Genomic DNA, 21,753 nt, shown 5'->3' on the forward strand with positions numbered 1-21,753 from the left:
CTTTTGGACAAAATAAAATTTTAAGATATACTTTGTGTATTTTCTAGACAATACCAATTTAGCGTGAGTTATAAAGTATTGAAGGTTTAGAGACAAATTCACGAAGAAGCTTTCAAGCCGACTAAATAATTTAATTGAATAAACAAGTATTTTTGTGATTTAGGCTGGCACCTATCCTAAACAACATGAGCGACACTTTAGTCCAGTACCTACACCTAATGGGCAGGGTAATTTTAAAAGAAGTACATTTCGAAAATCGAAGGCACCGCTTGACAAAGACATCAGTTGCCAATTTGTGTATTGCAAATCTTCTTAACTTGCACATTGTAACGCCCTGTAAAGACTGCAATAGACTCAGATACCCTCACAGAAAGTCGCACGTGTTTAAATAATTGCAGGACAGTTCAGTATTAAAATTGATATATATATCCCCTTTTATAATCTGTTATTAACCTTTGGCTTTAACATATACATAGCCAAAACCTTGACAAAGAGATGAAATGTAGTTTATAACAGGGATAACTAACAAAAAGCTCTATACTATTTCATTAACAATTGAGGCACTAACACGGTCAGGCAGCTTTGCTCCGCCGCAGAGATTCGGATAGAAGTGCAATTTTTGACAAGCGCTGTTTTCTGATATTGGATTTTCACATGACCAGGCAATAACGCTCCTTTCCGTAGTGTACTCCAATACGACCAATATGTCTGGTGCCGCTAGTTATTACCGAATTAACGTGATCGGTATTCACTATATCTAATTATCATTACCGAGCTGAGTGATGTTAAGAAAGAGACAACTAGAATCTTTAGCAGTCGCGCGCGATACGCTAGCCTAAATCATTCAAAATTTCCCGCTTAATGAAGCGGGGAAAAGTGGCACGCCTTTGAGGTAACGAATCTACAGTCGTTGTATCCTATCGTAGTGCAAGCCATTTCGTATACCGGGAAAATAATTCATCTGAAATAGTCACGAATTGAAGGTATTCACTAATACTCGCAAAAGACAAACTATCGAGAGCCGTCAGCCTGCCAATACTGGTTGACCACTGGCCCCGCGGAAATTTCCATACTGACCAGTGACAGGCAGTTTTCACTTCTGTCTGAGTTTCGCTGCTTTTTGCTACCGATCAAGTAGATCGGTTGTCACTTGCTTCCCGCTTCTCATTGACTCTCCTTTTCGCTCTTCCACTTCTCTTTACCACTTGAGGATTCCACCCAGCGGGTAGTTCCATCCATCCAGCAGCTCCTTGCTCTCATAGGGCCATGAGTGCCGCCTGCACAGTTACCACCCCACCTTCTTTTCCACTTACCCTACCCCCGCCCCGCTGGCCGATCCAACAACTGCCCCTATCGCCGCGATGTTATTATACGTTGAGGGTGGCACATTATCGTTACAGCCTGGCGATGCGAAGTCCGGTTTAAGTCAGCCAAAGACTACGAAGTAGCTCTAGCATAGACCTTCTTCTATAGTGGAATCCGACCTAGATAGGTTGCAGACGGCACTTTTGGATACGAGATAAAAGAAAACAACAGATAAGTGATGCTTGCCATGGGATGTGCAAATCTTCAATGGCCACATCTATACCTCGGGACACACCCTCTCTCTTTGCAGGACGCTGGAGTTGTTGTTTACCAGATTGATAAGTGCTATTCAAAGCATCTCGCCAAACAAAATCCGACTACTCATCTTGCGCTATTCGAAGACACGACTGCACTGAAGACAAGCCCAGTCGCGTTTTTGAGGGGGCAGACACCATTCGCCCCAAGCACGCTCGACTACCCGAATGATTCAAAACTTGTCTCCATTTAAGTTGTTCGATTCGGACGCGGAGCGTCAAACTGTGAAAGGAACAGTAAAAATGATCAAAGCGCAGAGAATGAAGCCAGAGTCAAGAAAGGAAATTCAAATAACGGCGATTCATTTTTGAGGGTGAGCTCATTGCAGATTCGACCTATCCTAGTTTTGATCCTATTGGACGCATCGGCCTGCGTTTTAAAGCGCGGAACGATTTTTCAGGATCGGTAAATTTAGCAACAAATAAGAAAATCACGACGGCATGTTACGCTCTGCTCGTTCTAGCTTCTCCAATGCTTACAATGTTTCCTGAGCAGATTAATAAGGAAGCTATTGCATTTTCCCATTTAAATAATATACAGTTGCTCGTAAAACTTAGCCGAACATACGTATCGATAGAGCTAGACACCCGTTACAAACTTACAAATGCAAATCTGAAGAATAATTATTTACATTGTTCTTCAGATTTATATTACAGAGTACTCGTAGTTCTTAATGGAAAGGACCGGAATATTATTTATTATTATTATATACATATATATATTACTGTAATAATATATATATATATAATGTATACACATGATTATATCTATATAAAGAAAAGCATTCATTTATAAGCATTTTCGCACGACGCCTAACTTCTTGCCGCGATGCGTTGCCAGCCGAATAATATACAGAGATTTTATGCCGGTAAATTGATTATGGAAGCCTTTACAGGGCTGGTTAAAAATACTAAAGGGATTTTAAAGCGTTCGAGACGTTTCCTAAATGCTGCTTTTGTCGATGCTAAAACTTCGTTTGAGTTCCGTTCGGGAACGATTGTAATCCACATCTCAGAAACCATCAGTGGACACCGCTCTCAAACCAGTCGCTCTGAACATTGCACAAAAAACAGTTACAAACTTCAGATCATCTGGCAATGACTATATCGGAGTCGAATCGGCTGTCTTCAAGTTAATGTTGGGCCTTCACGCGACAGTACGCAACTAGCTATTCCGCCTGCTGTCTGAAACACCGTTATTTGTGCACGAAGGCTTAACATCCCAGAAATAGTAAGTTAAGTTATCGCACATTCATTAACGACCCGAAAGCAAAGGAGTGAGGATCTGATTCGTCGGATTTCACAACGCCTGCTAGAAACTATGGCAACTGTAAGCAAGTGATTAGCTTAAATAGGCACATTATCAATAGGTCTGCAGCACATTACGAGACGCAAAGATGGAGTGTATCAGGTAAGAGTTGTATCTGTAAAATCTCTAAGGCCTAAATACTGGGACATATCACGTAGGTCTGTGTAGCAGAATTCGGTCAACTCCTAAGCTCCATTACATAGCCTTGCGAGATCACTATCTAAATTATCCCTTTGTTAATTGTTATCAATTTGATTAAATTTACCAATGCCTACACGGAAACCTATCAATGGCCCTATGGATTTATCATGACATGCCTATTTTAAAAGGTGTCGACATCTGTAAAACTACACAGATAATGTAGATAAATAATCTGTATGAACTTCGTAGCTCCAAAGTACTTCGAACTTATGCGAACATAGGCGAAGGTTATGCTGCTAACATACTGGGTACATAGTCCACTGTGCCAGCAAAAGCTTAAGGAAAACATGCACTAGAAAGGAAAACATGCACTAGAAAGGAAAAAATGTTGAGTTTTATTTTCAGTTGATAAATTTAGCCGCTGTATATAAAATGATTTTGCTCTGAATCCAACCTAATATTTAGTCATTGCAAATACATGACACAAGATTATCGTTCTCTTGGGCAGCTGGAGAATTAAGCACCTAACGAGTGATTGATTACAGATAATTATATTATCATTGTTACTTATTCTAATCGTGACTAGCATGCTAAAAACACCCGTTTGCTCCGAAGTCAATTGGCAGTGAAACCTCTCCAGTATTATCTTGAAACAACCCCAGCGGAATGTTACCATTGGGGTAGGCTTTCATACTAAGATATCCTGCAGTTGCAAGGACATTCTTTACGTGTTTAACATCGGAAACGTAACTTCAGCGAGCGCAGCTAACATCGTAAGGTGGGAAAAAGTGCAGAGAGGCGTATACGTCGCCGAAGTCGTTATGCCCAATAGACTAATGGGTGAGAGTTAGCTTTTCACTGGCCAGTCGATAATAGTTTGTCAGTCCTACTAGAGTTTGTACATATACCAAGTACGTAATTGTTCGTTAACGTTGACACTGCTAGATCATGAAACAGGTTACGGTTTAAAGTTGAGGTAAAAAGGAGTCGTGCAATAAGTTGCACTGAGCACGCACAAATTCAACTTGACGACTGAGCAACATTTGCGATACAATCGACGTTTCCGAGTCAAATAGGCAGCGTAAAAAAGCCAAGCAGAACCCTGCAGGAGAGCATCTATATTATATCTCAATAATAATGGGTATCGATTAATATCAAATCATTGATTAGGACCGTATTTTAGGCCGCGAGATCGGAAACGATTGATATTTTATATAGCTGTACAGGTTAGCTAACAGAAATAGGCATTACTTGCAATATTATCAGTCAAGCGCTATGGTGAAAATTCAAAATGCTTTTTACAGTGTTGTTATAGATGAAGCCTGAAGTACATAGCGGTCGCGTACATACGTTAAATTTTTACGTGTGTAAAGGTTTGAATCTAGTTAAGTTAAGTTTTAATGAACTTACACCGACGAATAACTAGGCTAAAAATGAATTGTGACGAAATGTATTTTTACACTGGTTGAACCTTGTACTAGTTCGGGTCCTGGCTGTGTTGTGCCTGAAATTATACTCGCATAAAAGCTAGCAGGACTACTAACGTTCACGATATTTTGTGCAGGTTAAATCGGGTGCTGGTCCAGTTCGAAATTGTCTTCCATCTCGTTCGTTTTATAGTGTTATAATATTGCCACCTAATCGATTGCTTAATTCTCCCTTTCGTAACGGACGAACCATTCATAGAGCAACTGGTAAAAAGCAGATGTCGGATGTCTGTGCAAAATTGTAGAATCTGTATGTGTTTATATGTAGTTCGTCAATGTATGCATATTGTTTGTACGCGTATCCACAGGGTGGGCGCGTACCCGCACATAACAAAAACATAACATCTCTATAACATATTAACACATGAATCAGATATTGAGCTAGATCCGCCCCACCATCAGTATATGTTACAAAACATATCCGAGTAAACAAATGTAGTTAGCTAGATACAAACAAATGTAGTTAGATATAGCATTAAAGAAAGAAAATTATCTAAATCGGAAATGTTGTTCAAGATAAATGGTGGTAGATAGATCTTAATAGTACTCTGGAACAACAGTACTAGTGAAAATCAGCTTATAATGGACTGACTAATTACTAGCACTTTTTTTTTTCTCACAATTTATTTATCGTAAGAAGCAGCTCGGATTCAGATCTACATAAATATATTTACTTTCTAAGCCATTTCCCTTTTAAAACCAAACAATATTTGTTTAACGTTAACAACGTGTCAGTGGAATAGAGGTACCACTTTCTCTTTACGATAATCAGTATGTTCATATTTTATGTGGAAACTTTAACCCAACCTCATAAATCCATTAGGACAAAGTTCTCCGATCGGAATAGCCAACCTATGTACGTACGTATCCGTTAATAAGTTGTTATTTACTTATTGTCGTTTAATAACGTCGCTCATTGATCAATAAAAACTTACATTACACATAATAGCCTTAAGACAGTTATGTACATTTATACTTGAGTGGCTTTTGAACGCGTCGTCTATTTTGAAGACGTACTTTAAAAGTTAGCTTTTCCAATTCAGAAAGTTCGGGGCCTTAGGTAAACCCTCTGCCACTCCTCAAGGCAGTGAACACTTCATTGGGCAAGTAGTTCGATAGAGTTTAGGAACGAAAAAAACGCATACGCCAGGAAGACATGGAAACGTTGAAATTACGATCGCGTTCACGGTGTTCTAAAATGGCCTACGCAAGATATGTAAACGTTATCAGCGACATTTTTGCTGAAACACTGTGACATTTTCAACCAGCTATTTTCAAGCTTATTCCATAATGAAAGATTGAGCGTTTTGAGATAAAGCTAGTTTCTCGACTGCTTCAGAGTTATGGTTCTCTAGATAATCGTTTCCTGTAATGCATAGTAAACATAGTCGATATATGTCGATCAGTCTACTTTCAAAGTAAATTGAAGTCGTACATAAATAGGTTTCAGCGTGCTTTCGAAGATACGTTGACGCATATCGATCGCTTTTGTAAACCCTTTATGTTAAATTGTATCTGTGACGAGAAGTGCGAAGTCGTTTGAACCCAAAAAAGATTTAGCAATAGAAATCTAATGATCGCATTTACTTGTCCCCTGGCCTGGGTGCTAGGAAAATACGTTGTTAACAGCCACTCGATATAGTCCTTTCGAACTGATAAATCACAAATCTGTAGACCGTGCGAGTTATAGAGGCGTACAACACCATCCTAAATGCAGGCCAGACCATGTCGTTAAAACGTTTCTCTTCGTTTTTTATCAATCAGACGAAGAACAGCAGGTCGATATCTTCAATTTATCATCACATGCTCTCGAACGCGCTTGTTTCTTGAGACGCCTCGAAACCCACTCAATATATTTATCCGCTGATTTGTCTGTATTGAGTTTATAGATTCATACAGTGTAGTCAGCAATCAAGGAGCTGCTTCAATAAGTGTACGCTCGAAATACTTTAGACAAACGTTTCCATATAACGAAATCTTCTAGCAATGAGCTTATTCATCGTCACTTCATTATTAATATAAATTGCTCATCGACAGGTTATCGGCACCTACATAGTTTTCGAAGGCTCTATTGTTAGGTTCAGGCAGGTTGACCTGCAGTTTTATGTTTACACAATAGGCTTATTGAACAAATGGACAAAGAACGTTAATTTCTCTCGCCATTACTACACATCTCTCGCCATGTTGACTGAAGCAATTTAAAAAATTATCGCTATCTTTTGTGTAGTAAATAGTTAAGAATTTATTACAGAATCCTAGATATTTCCCATTTGATGATACGCATCGTTAAGATTAGATTGATAGGGAAAAAATAGTCACTAATTTTTTAACAATACGAAGTGAAATCAATTCGAGGAGCGTGCTTCAAATACGAATGTATGTCCCTATGTACCATTATATATAAAAAAGACGAGGTAAATGACCAATAACGACCTATGCTCTATATTTCCATCGACATCCGAACTTGAAGGCCAAACATGTTTCTCTGCTTGCTAGAAACTTGATGAAGTCCTCATGAATGAATTATATTCCAAAATGTTATACATTTATTGGTCGAAGTGTACAGGTGAAAGGTGATAGGCAGTATTCGCAGTATACAACCTAATCTTAAAATAATTCCTAATTCTCAAAGAAGGAGATGCTAAAAACGCCATCATAAAACCCCTGGTATTATCATATACCTTTATTTGCGGGCACCGTTCAAACCGAGTCTTACCGTTTATCCTCGAATTTAGACCGTTACATTGACGCCGTTTAACTTTGTACGATTCCCTGCTTCTCCCTCCCTAAAAGCTTTTTGCCTCTTCGTTGGATCTGTTCGCTTGCTTCTGAGAGAAAGTGCGAAAGCGTTTGTGAAAAGCAGTACTCGAGCGGGAGAAAGATTGTTACCAGGACCGTCCTCTGTACTCGTATGTCATCGAGCAAAGTCGTTCATCTACAGCCAGACGTCTTTCTAGCCATTATCAAGTATATTTCAACCCCTATGAATAGCACAAGCACCTTTCTGTGGGCTGGTGCATGGCCTCACGAGGCCAGTGAACCATGCTTTGCGAGACAGTGACCAGCGTGATTCCAAATAAAAGAAACTTACGGGCCTTGCTCCAAGCGGAACAGCCTTTCTTTCCCTGTACTCTACTCAGTTGAGGTAGCGGGGCTGGTTGGCCGCAGTCGTGATCGTTTCGACGTTCCATGATCCGCGACAAGAAGAATTTACGCTTTTTCTCGACGACGTTCTGTTGAGGCGTCCCTCCGTCACCTTTCCCCAAATTCAGCCCGCATGGCGGGATGGTCCCGTAAACCGTGTACAAACCACTGAAGCCTCTCGAATTCACGCGAAACGCGTCCACGCTTCTTCCTAAGCAGTGTTTGGGGTAAAAGTCAGTTGCTACTCAGTTGAACGTCGTTATCTACGAATGTAAGTATTCCATTGGCGTTTCTAGGAACAACGTCTCTGATCACCCCAATGCCTGTGTAGACTCAGTTTTGCCTTGTCGTACAACCCTGCATGGTACCATTTTGGATTCCGAATCTTTGCCCACCGTTTCAGGTCCTCTCTTCGTGACCGACCTCAATTGCTCTCGACGTGACCCGTATGCTAACAAGACTCTCCTGTTTCCAAGCTTCCCGAGTCGCAATGCCAATTTTGCTTTGTTTAACCTCAATACGTTCCTGTGTTCTGTTCGAGCCGCAGATGTGTGAGCCGATTTTTGAAACTGTAGCCAAAGCCCCTGCAATTGATCGGAGTTAGTCATAGGCTCGAGATCGTTGTCAAATTAGAGTAAAATATGCCTGAAATGAATGACACAGAAGGAAACTCATTGGCTCTATACCTACCCAATGTACAAGAGCAAAAGTAAACCAAGACAATCTTTTTTTTTAACGCTCGAAACGTATCTTTTCATTTTGTAGTTTGATGAATTTCAGCGTTCGTAGCTATACTATGTAAATGAGTAATATTTAGCTAGAATAGAAAATTTGTCTCCATCATGATTGGTTACCTTTAGGGGTAATTTTAGCATATATCTAAGTATAGTTTCGAGTTGCGCTTAATCGTGAAACCGTACTAAAATATGAATATTACGAACAGGAACAATGACAAAACAGGAAGTAATACTGTTTTTGCTTTCGAAAACAGATGTTTATGTTCTCTGACAGTAATTGCACAGGCGCCAAACTTCCAAACAGAAGTTCTAAGGGAACTTGTTGGTTCCATTACAATTTGGCAGCCTCTTTGTTCTTGTTTTTGATCAGAATACGCTAGCGACCATGTTTAAAGAACTTAACAGAATACGCTACTGAATTTTGTATTTCTGACAAGTTAAATGATTACTCAGAACCTACTAGGCGCGCGTGACTATCGCGAGACGTTTTCAAGCACTTCGTAAATGTTATGTTGAGCTACGTGTCAGAACTTGATGAAAAATGAATGTCACAATAAGAGTTTTTGAGAAGCAGTTCAGGAACCGCCTGAACCTTGATGTTCTCCGTTTCAGGTATATTAGGGCATATGAGCTACGCGTCACCAATGTCAGAAATACACACTACTTCATACAGACGAAGGTGTGCAAAATGCATGAAATAAGGGATATATTTATAGATTTCTTTGACTCGATACCAAGAAGAACTCAATGATCGCTTAATCATAACACGTCAAACACTATATTTGTCTTGTACTTGAAAAACGAAAGATGCTTTGAAGAGATATTTAGTTTATTCATACAGAATACTTTTTTCATCCCTGAATGAAGATCCATGTCTGTCTTGATATCATTTGTGTCCCTGTCTGGCTCCCTCATTACATCATTCGCTATTTAGCATACACTTCCCGGAAATTTCAATGTTGTTGTACTTGGCGCAGCCCTCTGGTTACAGACAAGCCGAATGCACACTAGCACAGTGTGGACAAACGGTGTCCGTCTGCTAGGTTGACTCGAACACCAGACCCTCGGCTACTTCCGCGGCGCCGCAGCAGACAAATCCGCTCTTCCTTCGTTTAGTCGCGCCATCCACAATGTCCTAAGAGGCGCGCGACCGACACAAGTCCAATTACCACAGCTTCTCATCATTCACCTTTAAGTTATCCCTCGAGCTTTGCCGAGCGGACCCTTTCCTTTTTCGACGGTATGTGTACAAAGACATATGCAGCAGTAAAAACTTGCGTCAATTCCGATACCATTTATCAGTCCGGGTCGGTACCTTTAGCGGTAGACTCTGACTTAGCGGTAGAGTCTGAGTTGAAGTCTACCATTTCAGCCCAGATGATAGCACATGCCAAGCGTTCTGTTTGTGAGTATGTACAAGAAGGATGAGTGGAATAGGTACATACGGGTGTTCTGCACGTAACACATTGTACTGGAGAAACCCATCGCCGTAGCATACTTGTTTTCCCAACCCTATCCGCTCGTTTACTGCTACTGCTGCTAGTGGTATAACAGACAAAAACCTTCAGCCTTGAAGAACAAAGGATTGGCTGTCTTTAGCTTATCGCAATCAACATCCGATATGTGCACAGAACAGAGGACAGACAAATCAGACATAGAAGAAAACAAAGTTAGAAATAAAACGAATCGGCCCATCTGAAGACAAGCGAAGATAAGAAGAGTCAAGGAAGAGAAAAAGCACTCATATCACTAGAGGCCGTCGAATTTCAAAAATATAAAAATTATGTAAGAGATAGTAGCTAGAGTGAAAAAGGCATTAAACCTTCTTCCGGTAGCCGTTTAACGAAAGCCAGTAATGAATTGCTTAAGTTATTCTATGCTAACGTTTTGAAGAAAAGATGTCTTCTAGAAAAAATTTATATTTGTCAGAGAAGCGACATGTATCGTATACTCTGTGGTCGTACATTAGAATCGGCTATTACTATCATTACTCTTAAATCAATTTAATTGTATAAGTTTTTTTTATGCGTTCAAATATAAGATTTTAAAATTCAAAGTTCACAGTAAATTGTGCGGATATCTATTGAATCTATCCTATGCTCTACATTGAGTGAAGTTTGTATGTATAGGGCTTTATAACTGATTTATCCTATAGTTCTTGTCATGGTAAAAGATTGAATAGTGAAAAAAATGCGATTTATTTATAGTTTAAACAAATGCCCTTTCGGCTGTATACCTATTAACTTGTTGCCAGCACATCTGTTTTGCCCTAACTTTAGAGTCAAATTTCACCCACCATAAAAGCTTTTGCTCCAGTTTCGATATTTCCGTCGAAAAAAACCAACAGCTTTAAAGATTTATAGTTATTTTTTGCAAGTTGGCTTCGCCAGACGAAAACATTCTGAGAACGTAAGAAAAAAACCATCTGAAAGAAATGAAAAAAAAAAAAAAATCATTAAATTGTACGCTAACAGATAGCACTGTCGAGTCGAGTATTATTTTTTTAGCTCCAGGCTGTCTGAACAGGTTTTTATTATGTGTACATATGTATATATGTATACCTAGGTCGTGTTGTACTCTGAGGAAAATTCACTTTTTTTATGAAAGAATTTTCCTCAGAGCCTTCTTCTGAAAACAGCTCCACTCTTTTTGCCGGCCGCTCGCACAACATGTTTTTGTTGAGACGTGTAAATTTGTTTTTCTATTAAAGAATTAATATTACAGAACAGCAGAACGAAATCTGTTGGGCAAAGTATTGAAAGTGTTTGATCAGAAAAAGTACCCCGCATGTAAAAATAGAGCGTCACCATAAATTGACCTAGCGTAACACATGAATATGAAGTTCTGTTGCATAAATTCAAAAGTAGCTTTCGTGTATCGAAAACTTGTCTCTTATAATTAACGCATTGTTTTTCTTTATTTATAAGATTGCATTACGAGATTTTGTACGCTGAACCTGCGTAGACGCGAGACGAGCCCCTTTTTCTATGGGATTCAATTTTGGATTGTGGTGAAGCTCGCAATGAGAAAGTCATTTATTTGATGGCCAACATCTACGGTCATTTTCTTCTGTTCTGAGCAAATGTCCGCGCTCTTCAGTTTAGTTTCAGTCTCAGAGAGGCACAAAAGATGCGTTAAAAAAAGGACGAGCTTAATAACTTTCTTTCAGCTCTATGGATTCTGGTTATGATCGCTGCTAGCGTTTTCAATGCCACCGCTATAAGCGCAATTCAATGAACTGTCGAGAAGTTGGACCTAGGCGGTAAGTTCGCCTTGTCGGCACTCCCTTCCTGCAAGTTGCTCAGCCCCATTCAGAAAGAACAGGCTTCAAGGTAGACGTGCATGAGCCATCTTTTGGATTACGCTATCCATATTTGTAAACATTGAAAATAAAAACGCTTAGAATAGCTGATGTGCCTCCATTCTAGATTCGGATTCGAGAAGAAAATACCAAGAAAATACAGAGCTGATCACCGTAGATCAAGCCGTTGCTTTTCGACTCTGCGTTCAGACATTATGGCTTGCATTTTCTTTGTACCACATGTGTATATTTATTCTGGTTCGGATCTCCCATTTGGGCGATCTATTGTTAATTGCAAAGCTATTTGTTCAAATTCTATCAAACTGTCCCATCAGAGAAATTAAAATTTAGAATATGTGTGTATCAGTACTGCTATAAAAGCGCATTCTATTAATTAAAAGCTAGCATTGAGTAGACGACATTTCGTCAAAATCCTGAATTTGTATCCATCCACGGCCATCCGCCAACCTTTCATGACGGATCGACCGTAATCGTTTTTGCGTTCATAAAAAGCTATCGTTAATCATACCATCGAGTTACTGAGCAGCGAGGAAACGCCACAGTTTGATTTCGGTTACGTTGAACCACTACCTATCGGCCACTACTGGCGCTCGTAGGCTCCCTACTAATGTAAAAAGGATAAATGACGTGCTTTTAAAAACTACGAGCATTGTGGTAAGACCCAATCCGAATCCTTTTGTTGTCCTTGTACATGTATTTCCACAGGGCGTATTTTTCTTCCATCGAGTGTTAGCTTTCGTTTTCTAAAAACTGAATACGGGTGGTGTTGGCGCGAGACGCAATAATTTTCCCTGTCGGAAGAGACATTTCAATACCCTGTTTTTCGAAGCGAGCGCTTCCGCAATCATGGTGGAACTGCTTGGCTGCTCGGATGCAGCGCGCCAGCTGTAGAAGGCCCAGTGTTTGGTTAGATTTGTATGAATGGACGTCTGGGGATGTGAATGTATATATGTAGACAAGAAGCGTGCGCCCTGGAAAGGTTGATACCAGGGGCCTGACGTGGGTTGCCTAGAATAGTGCAGAATTTTTCGGTGGAATGCCGGCGTCTGCCGTCAGCGAGAGAAATCAGTCCACTTCTCCATAGCCCTCACCAACCCCCAGCCACTGGCAACAAGGATAAATGTGCACGCGCTTTTACTACCTCACTGAATCTCATAGTCCTGAAGCTCTGCGATATGCAGGGCTGGCTTATTGGCTCGAATGGTAAAAACCAACTCTGCAGGGTAAATGCTACGGCTGAAAATGGGTTGGATTTTACGATCGACTACATCCATCGAATAGAACAGGATCCTGCCCTTATCCCCCGTATGATCTGTCTGACTTGAAGCGTTGAATATGATAGGAAACATGAATAAGGATAAAATAAAAGAGTTCCACTATTAGGGGAAGAAATGTGAAATTATGTTCAACATTTCTGAACGGGGTATACGTAGGAAACTACAGTTCTCGTGGCGCAGAACGGCGCTTGTACGGATAGATCGAATTTAATGCCGCTTGATGAAACGCATATTGATATTGAATGGCATTTTCCACCCTTACCATGGATAAAATAACGAAAAGAACTGATATGGGAGAAATGAGGGTTATCAAACATTTAGAAATTATCACTATCACTGGTATTGCTGTGAATATGGTCATCATAAAAAATGTGTTGGAGGCATGAAACTGTTTTATAGGAATTTTGAACAAGCCATTGAAGGAACAAGCCGTAACTGAAAACTGACCCTAAAAAACACTTCATTTTGTGATGATCTTTCAACTCGACTTGCCTTACCAGGTTTTTTATGCTTTGAAGTCTAGTAATCAACGAACCAGTTTAGTTTGTTATATTTGTAAGTTTCTGTAGGTCATGATTTCAGTATGTGTGTGCGTGTGGGTGTGTATGAACTACATACACATCGACATATCACCTTGCCCAAAAGTATCCTCCAATTATCTATAATACGGATTCGACATCAAGTTATTTAAAAAGGTCAATAAAAACCTGTTCTGAACAGCGTTTAGGCTGATCAATATAGCTCACTATTAATTTACCAAGTCATGGTTTACTATTATCTAAACTTAAAAAATAAGCTAGTATATCTACCCTATTTTCTAATAGCCCAGCTGCCATATCACTAAGCAGAACAGTTTAGTAGAAAAAGGGCATTTGTATTGCGTCTCTAAAACCCAAGCAGATTCTGAAGGAAAGCTGTCTTAATTGGCTGTATTATCGCCTGACTTCAGTATCGCTTCTGCGTTTCTTTGCGTGATATGCGTCGTCACAAAAGCAATTGATTGCGCAATTTCGTCTGCATGTCTTAATTACTTGTAGTTATCATTAGAGAGTTATGGGCACTAATGATAGTTGGCATAAACTCGAACCTGTGCATGCGCCCCCTCAGTGTGTGCATTATCCCAATTAGCTAACGTAATGCCCAATTTTCGTACATGCCCAATACTCCGCAGTGTCCAGTTTCCTCGAACTAGTTTTCTTAACACCTACGTACTTAGAGAAGACCGCTTCTACTAAGAACGCTGTCAACATAACCACACAGGTACAATCATACTAATGGAAGCGTTTACTCGTGGGTAACAAAAACACTTTCTTTCCTCGATCGTATTCGCTGTACCGCTTCTACCGACCACTAGACGTTTCATGCTCTATTTGGTGAGAGAGGCCGAACGAAACGGACGAATTTAGCTTAATCTAAAAGTTACTGTCGACAAATGGGCAGACGTCTTGCATGATTATTTAGTTGGCTCTATTTAAAACCCCAGCCTCTCGCTAGCGTCTAAGATAGAGGTAACTGAGGATATGGGACTGGATCGTTCGAGCGTTTACTTGTTAGAGACCAAGCAATCTAGTCAGCTTCTATATTGTACAACTTTTTTTTTTTTATAGAATCACCAACGGAACTATCTGTTTTTCTATTCCAACATAGTGACCTAATATACAAAAAAGTATAATGCAAGTCTGTAATCCAAACAAAGGCATATGAAGCTGGGCAGGGAAGAAACGTTCAAATGAATCAGGTTCGTTACATAGCCCTCTAGCATAACGTAAACTGCGCTAAAGATAATCTATTTCTTTGTTTTTCTATGACTGGATTTAAACTACCTATAGGCTCAGCACCGTGATAAATGCAGGTCTTGGCCACCACCTAAGAAAATGTCAAAAAATTGTTTGCTGTTTGCTTTCTTCCTTAGAGCATACTCTTGTTAATAAGTATATTTATTATAATAACGGCTGAGCAAAATCTATAAAGAAGAGGTCGCCGAACAACGATATACAGATTATGGCTGAACTTGGCTTCTAGCTTCAATAATTTGCCTAGACCTTCTGTTAGTGCATTACGAAGCACTGCACGAGAACTGTTTCTGTACTGGCGCCGTTAGCACCGGCTCCACAAAGATATAACGGAGATACGCGATCCGAGAATATCGGCGTTGATATAGATATGTATATATATATATATATATATATATCCATAACAATGCAGAGCAAAACAGAGCCGTCTGCACAGACTTTTGGGGATAACTGGGCCCTTTCAATGGGGCAGTCAATACTCATTGGGTGGGGCGGTGTTGAAATTGAGCAGCATCTGTATTTCGGCTAAAACCAGATACGGATACTCGATACACTGGGTATAATATCACCATACAAAGGCCATAAGCCCACTATTAGAAACACACCGCGCATATCGACGGTATAGAAGAAAGAAACAAGATCTAAGAGAGTCGAAAGTTAAATCAGGATAACTAAAGCACTGCAGGCTTTTCGTGATCATCAGAAGAATTGAGTACAGGCGATTTTGTGCCAGGCTAACTCCGGTGACTACACTGAACGCTGACTCCTAATGATATTACTCATATCAATGGTCACTTTGAACCCAGATCGCTACTCTCCCCACGGGTATTCGAGTCGTACTCGAATATGTATAGTATAGAAATACCCAAATCATAGGTCAATCGTACTTTGGCTCTGATATATTACATGGTCTCTTTGCTTGATCGGATTAGATTCTCCGACGATGATAGCATTCGTTTTTGTTTTACCATCTAATTACTTATAGTTTACTTGTTTGTGTATGTATCATTTTATTCATTCCTGTTTAGATGAAAGTTTAAATTCCAGCTCAATTATTTGTTCCTATATATAAATATGACAATTAAGTTCAAGGAGATATTCTGATGAACCTTTTCAATAGGGTAACATGAGTTGGACCCGAAACATCTTGAGCTCCGGGTACCCAAGTGGAGAATGCCTATGCCGTTATTGTTTGATTAGCGTTCTGCTGTCACCTAATGCAGAAATATTATTAAGCTAATGAGACGTTTTTTTCGAGGGAATAATACCAATGGTTGAATCTATGTATCTACTACTTATTTTACTAAGAAACTCGGTAGTCTGCATCGGAAATAATCTCCGTACATAGTATACATCAACGCCATCATCATCTTGATAAGTCTCTAGCCAGTCATAACTGCCACGGCATATGATGGTTTCGTTTCCCTCCTAGCCCATAACCTATTCCCTTAATTTCGAGTGTGACCAGGACACGATGAACTTGTTCGTGCAATAAACTACGTTGTTAAAAGATACGATAGCTAAGGGTCGTAATTAAGGAACACGGATTAGGTTCAGGCCTGTTTGCGTATGTGAATTGGTCAATTTTTCCTTTATTAATAATAAAAGCAAGAGCTGTTTTTTTTCGTCCGCAAAATAGTATTACCATTAATATAGATAATCAATTAATTTTTATCGAGATGTAGCCATTAATCCATAATTCCAGATCTGCTGGTCGTTATACTAGACAATTTAGGCGTGTCGAGTCTGGTTCAGTCTGAGGTTCGGTTCGGAACTGCTAGTTTTCCCTGTTTCATATCTTGATCCGTATAGAATGCTCTGCGAAGTCCTCAAACTCTTCACTTACGGTCGCACGCGTCGATGCAATAAATTAGCTTGAAAGTGTTACGTCATTGGTGTGCGAAGCAATAAGGGTCTCTTGCGCGATAACGGCAAACTCTATTTGCTAGAGAGTTGTAATTTGTAAGAGGATAACGAGACCCTAATATTTGCTTGTGGATCATAAGTGACATCGGAACTGGAAGGATACTGACGTTGATTGAAGCATGGTAACGTGGTGACGAAATTCCGGTATCTATACTTACAGCTAAACTGGTTCCTGGTACAAGTCAAGTAAAACAAAGTCTTGGTTTCCCAGTATTTATCTTAAAGACGGTTGTAGCGACGATTATGTTACTTTTTATAAGTTAAAGATAATTTTGTACTATTATGAGAACGTATGTCTTTGTATGCTCGCTGTCTTCCTCTTTCGTGCTAAAAGGTAAGTAATCATGCATGATGAATCAAGACAAATATATCAGATTGTATTTATCCTCTTTTAGAATTCGGATCCTACGGGTCCTACAAACAAGCCTCCTCAGCAGGATAAAACGGAGGCAGAAAAGGGCCCTGGGCAAGCCAATGCATCATGCTCCCTGGGAAATAAAGTTGTTGGCCAGGCTAATGCATCGGTAATGGCTGGCACTGAGAACTTTTTTTCGAGCACCGGCGGGGTTGAAAGTATGTGATTTTTGATATTTTGGTATGTGGATCTAGAACGTAAACGTTTTACCTGAAGGCGCACGTGCATACGAAAATATAATAAGGAGGCGCTTGTAAATTAAATGTCGATACTAGCGACTGGCCTATATTGGTTGTGTCCTTCCTCATCGGCTTTTAGAGCACGCATAAACAAATCGATTAGAGACCTTAATATAGCCATATGAACTGATCCGGTCCGATGGAATGGTCGTGTCTCCGTTCATAAGCATTTTTTGTTTCTAAAACTATGTCTATAACTTGTGACGTAGTAGCTTTCGCTTCGTGGTTCATGCTCGGCGTCATTAATTCGTTAATGACCAGCGGCACGTAATACAAGTGAGGCTGGCGCAGAAAGTTTTCTTTTGCTACGAACATGAGAAATTATTTGTGGGCCTACTACATGTGACATGTAATGATCTCATGGAGCACCCTTTTCCGATACATTTTTGTCATTTACAGATGATGCGAAGACGTCTGATGTGAACGCTCAAGCTATCTTCGATTCTCTGTCTATCATTCCAAATACAGTTTACCTGTTGTGGACAGAATATGCGACGGATTATATGAAGCAAAAACTCGAAGACGGCTCCAAGTCAGCTAACATAGAGGAAAAGTATTTACTCTGTTAGTGTATACCTATTTGGTCTATTAGCAACGTTTTCATTACCGTATACCTGTTTTGTTTCACTGACAAGTTGGGATCAAAACGGCCTCATAAGTAATGCTAGTTTTCGGATTTGAAGCAATCCGAAGAAATGGGTGGTGGAGTGTTTTTCTGCGAAATTTGGGGACACTTAATGGTGCAGGTTTGCACCTTGGCTTAGACACCCTGGCTTTTGTTCGTGCTAGAAGCCAGCCGTAGGAAGTTATGCTGCCGAACGTGAAAATTTGACGTATTCATTTTAGATGTTAATGTTAGAGATACTGATGCTTTGTAACCGTGCACTTCTATTAATGACCAAACGTTTGCCATGTCGTACACAATACTTAAATGTCGCTAGAATCTAAGATGTCAGATTGTTCCACCGGCCATACTTTGGAGGATTTTACAGGCGTATCATTGTGGTTCCTATTTGCCATATCAGGAGTCAGTAGCTCGATTTTTATTGTGTTGATTTCGCTCGCCATGCCTGGGTTCGAGTCGCTGAAGGCAATCGAAAGTGGCAACCCAGGACTTATTCGACGTTGGCTGAAGTATTGGGTTGTGTTTGGGGTCGTTAACGCCGTCGAGTTCGTCATACCCATAGTCGTGGCAAAAGCATTGTCAATTAGCTTCTTTAAGGTATGCGCGCGTCTTCGATGACGCATCTTGTTGCTATCTGCTTCTGATTACCTGCGGTGTTCATGTGGGGTTGGTAGGACGGTATCTGTAGATCGTGTTAACCTACATTTGTATCTTTGCCTTTTAGGGATGCCTGCTGCTATGGTGTATCCTTCCTATAAAACCCAACGGAACAGAGCTGGTATACAGCAGGTTCATTAACTCGCGTGCCAGAGGTACTCTATTCTATCTAGCAATTTTTTAAGAACACGGCGTTAACAAATCTACATTCTAGCAAAACACAAAGCTATGCAGAAGACGTTCCCTATGCCGACTTCCCTAGAATATAGTGACAAATGTATTTTGCTTTGGTATCATGGTGTTTCTGGCGATCTTGAGTATTCGATATTCTTAAGTTCTATGTATAGTAACAGTGAATATTTGAGGAGTTTACGAACAGCGTTAGTAGAATAGGAAATTTGCTTTATGACAACTACGTATGTTATATGCTTAAGCCCCTACGAGAATCCAAAATATATACATATGACAGTGTTTTGTTACAAAGTACAAATCCAGACAGCCGAAACTTGACGAAAAGTTGACGCTCCTTCATGCTTTAATGTACTGCCGGCCAAATGCAAGCGCGAAGCCTACAAAACTACAAGCTAAAGTAGACATTTAGGCAGGCAACCTCGAATTGCGGCCGTCAAGTATATCACGTATAAATGATCAAGAAATAATACCAATCAAGATAAATTGTAGAAACTATTACTAAGGTTGACGTCAATCAAGTCACAAACAGAATAATCATAAAATTAGCTCACGAGATAAAAATGCGTGTTTGTTTCATCGTATAAAATGCATACTATTCAAGAGCCTACTGTGACAGCATCCTTTTGGACAGGAGAACTCGAAAGATTAGCTATCAAATACCGTCAAAATACAAAAAAAAATATTTTTTTCGTTTTTGGTAAAAGCTTATTTCAATGTTTTGGGGCATTTTTTGGGAATAAATATCAACGAGCATTATGCAACGAGATTTATGCAGATGCTTCTTTTCTCGGTCTTCGATCGAAAGTTCTTGATTTTTTCTTTGCACTTTGGCGTTTTATCATGCCAAGCGCCTGCTAAATAATTGTGTTCTGATTTCTCTATAGGACATTTACATACATGAGTCCTTACATAAATCATCATTATAGTCTGTTCATTTAGATTTAGCCAACCGCTGTGACACCCCTATCAAACGAAAGAAGAACGGCCACGTTCTCGTCCCCTCAATGTCTGTAACGTCCGATATTATATCGTCTAACGAAATATACTTCCACGGTCCCTATTAAAAAAAAAAACTATTTCTTTATCCAGTTGTATTACACCTTGCAATTACTGATCACAAATTTTGAAATGTTTAAAGTAATCGAAAAAAGGAGCTCAGCTATTTTCCATAATCAATCTAATACTAGTAAGATATATATGCCAATTCATTCTATTCTTGCATCTTAGCTGAAGCAGTGTAAAGAAGGATCACTTTACGATGAAGTCTAAATTTACTAAGATGAACTTGTTTATAACCTTATTTGCAGAAGATATCGAGGCTACAGCCCGTGTGCTCGAGTCGTACCTCCGTATGCTTAGAAAGAGAGACTTGCCGCAATACATCGCGGCAAAACAGTTTGTGACGGAATGCGCTGTGGCCGGTTTGGACCCGTCTCTGAAAGATATGGAAGCCCATTTGTCTTCTCTTGGCCCAGATGGTACTTCTGTTGCACCAAGTGCTGCTCCTCTTCCTGAATTTGAACTCGTCTTACCCGAAAGAAAGGAACCGGGCATTTTCGCAGAGCATTACAGGAAACCTTTGCTAGTTGCTGTGGGTGCTGGGGTACCAGAAATTACCATCTCGGACCCGCAAAAAGCGGCTAGTAAGAACGCTAAAGGGCATAAAGGAAAAACTGATTCGTCAAAAAATTCCCTATCGAAACAGAAGTTGTCGAAGGAGCCTGGAAAGGGCCAATACTCTTAATTACCGATGTACAATGTTCATAAAAGACTCAGATGGCATGCTCTAGGCCGTGTAATTATTGATCTTTTCGAGGAACTCCACTGTGTTCTATACGATTGTGTTAGTAGGATTAATTAGTCGTTCGAGGACCAAATGAAGTAGCAGGAATGAAGTGTGTCGATAATATCAAACTATGCTTTGATTGATAGGGAAGCCTAATACAAGACTCGAGAAAGGGTCAACTACTACTCGAGTTGGTCGAATGCTCTGCAACATATGAGCTATGAGTAATGAAATGAGTGCTGTAAAGAGGCTTTTATCTATTTATTATGACTAAAATCGGTGTCGGTGCCCAGATAACTACCTTTAGAGACCTGCACACAATCCAGGCCTCTATCGGGGCTCATATGTTCAGTATGCAAACTTTCTTTTTTGTTAATACTTATTCCGAATTGGCCGACCACGTAGAATAAAGACTTCAATATAGGTCTAGGAAACTGACACTTCACTTCGTTTGTCCTTCTAAGCAAGCATATATATTGATTTTATGGAATTGAGCTTCTTTCCTTTCTAGTTCTGAAATCGGGGGACGAAATTCGTCTGTTTTGGAACAACGACTATAGTCGTCGGTAGGTTGATCTCGTACGGAGAGTAACAACGTATAATTGTCCTTATTCGTGTGTCCCTCGACTATAAGAGCGCGCATCTAGAGAAGCAAGCCACGGCTTAATCGTTCCTAGAATGGTCGTGCTAAGATTTGGAAAACCTGTATGAGCGTTGTGGCGCAATTTCGCACAAGCCGATCATTGGTGCTCCTGTATTTTTCCCTAAAATCTAGCCTTCCGCCTATGATTTATTACAATATGTAACCATTTGTAGGTAGCTGTATAGAATAACCTAGGATGTAAACCTTGCTACAAGGTATCGAACTTCATGGCGCCTCGTTGCAAAAGCAGTTGGCAAGAAAGTTTACATTTGGAAATTAAAGGAGGACGAGTAATCCTCATGAGGGGGTTGTTTTATACTCGACCGGTGGATGCACAGAAGCGTTCAATGTGTTGAACTCCATTCGTTGGCCTGTGTAGCTAAGTTGATAGTGATCAAATATTACCCCTGGCATGGAGGAGAGTTACTGAAGCAACTATTT

General features: G+C 40.0%; 1 protein-coding gene across 3 annotated transcripts; it reads left to right on the plus strand.

The window, feature by feature from the left end:
• Positions 1–16,737: 16,737 nt before the first annotated feature.
• On the plus strand, positions 16,738–20,670 carry LOC111251215 (uncharacterized). 3 transcript variants are annotated; one of them, XM_086990968.1, is made up of 6 exons: positions 16,738–16,877; positions 17,151–17,328; positions 17,809–17,973; positions 18,402–18,631; positions 18,759–18,846; positions 20,191–20,670. In XM_086990968.1, exons 1-6 carry the CDS (start codon positions 16,875–16,877, stop codon positions 20,625–20,627), a joined length of 1,101 nt encoding a protein of 366 aa, XP_086847094.1. In that variant the 5' UTR covers positions 16,738–16,874; the 3' UTR covers positions 20,628–20,670. The 3 variants fall into 3 exon arrangements, with proteins under 3 accessions (XP_086847094.1, XP_086847095.1, XP_086847096.1); XM_086990969.1 differs by having other exon boundaries at positions 20,194–20,670; XM_086990970.1 differs by having other exon boundaries at positions 16,786–16,899.
• The last annotated feature ends 1,083 nt before the right edge of the window (positions 20,671–21,753 follow it).

The sequence above is a fragment of the Varroa destructor genome, unplaced genomic scaffold (assembly GCF_002443255.2).
Source record: "Varroa destructor unplaced genomic scaffold, Vdes_3.0 BEIS01000005.1, whole genome shotgun sequence".
Classification (NCBI taxonomy): Eukaryota; Metazoa; Arthropoda; class Arachnida; order Mesostigmata; family Varroidae; genus Varroa; species Varroa destructor.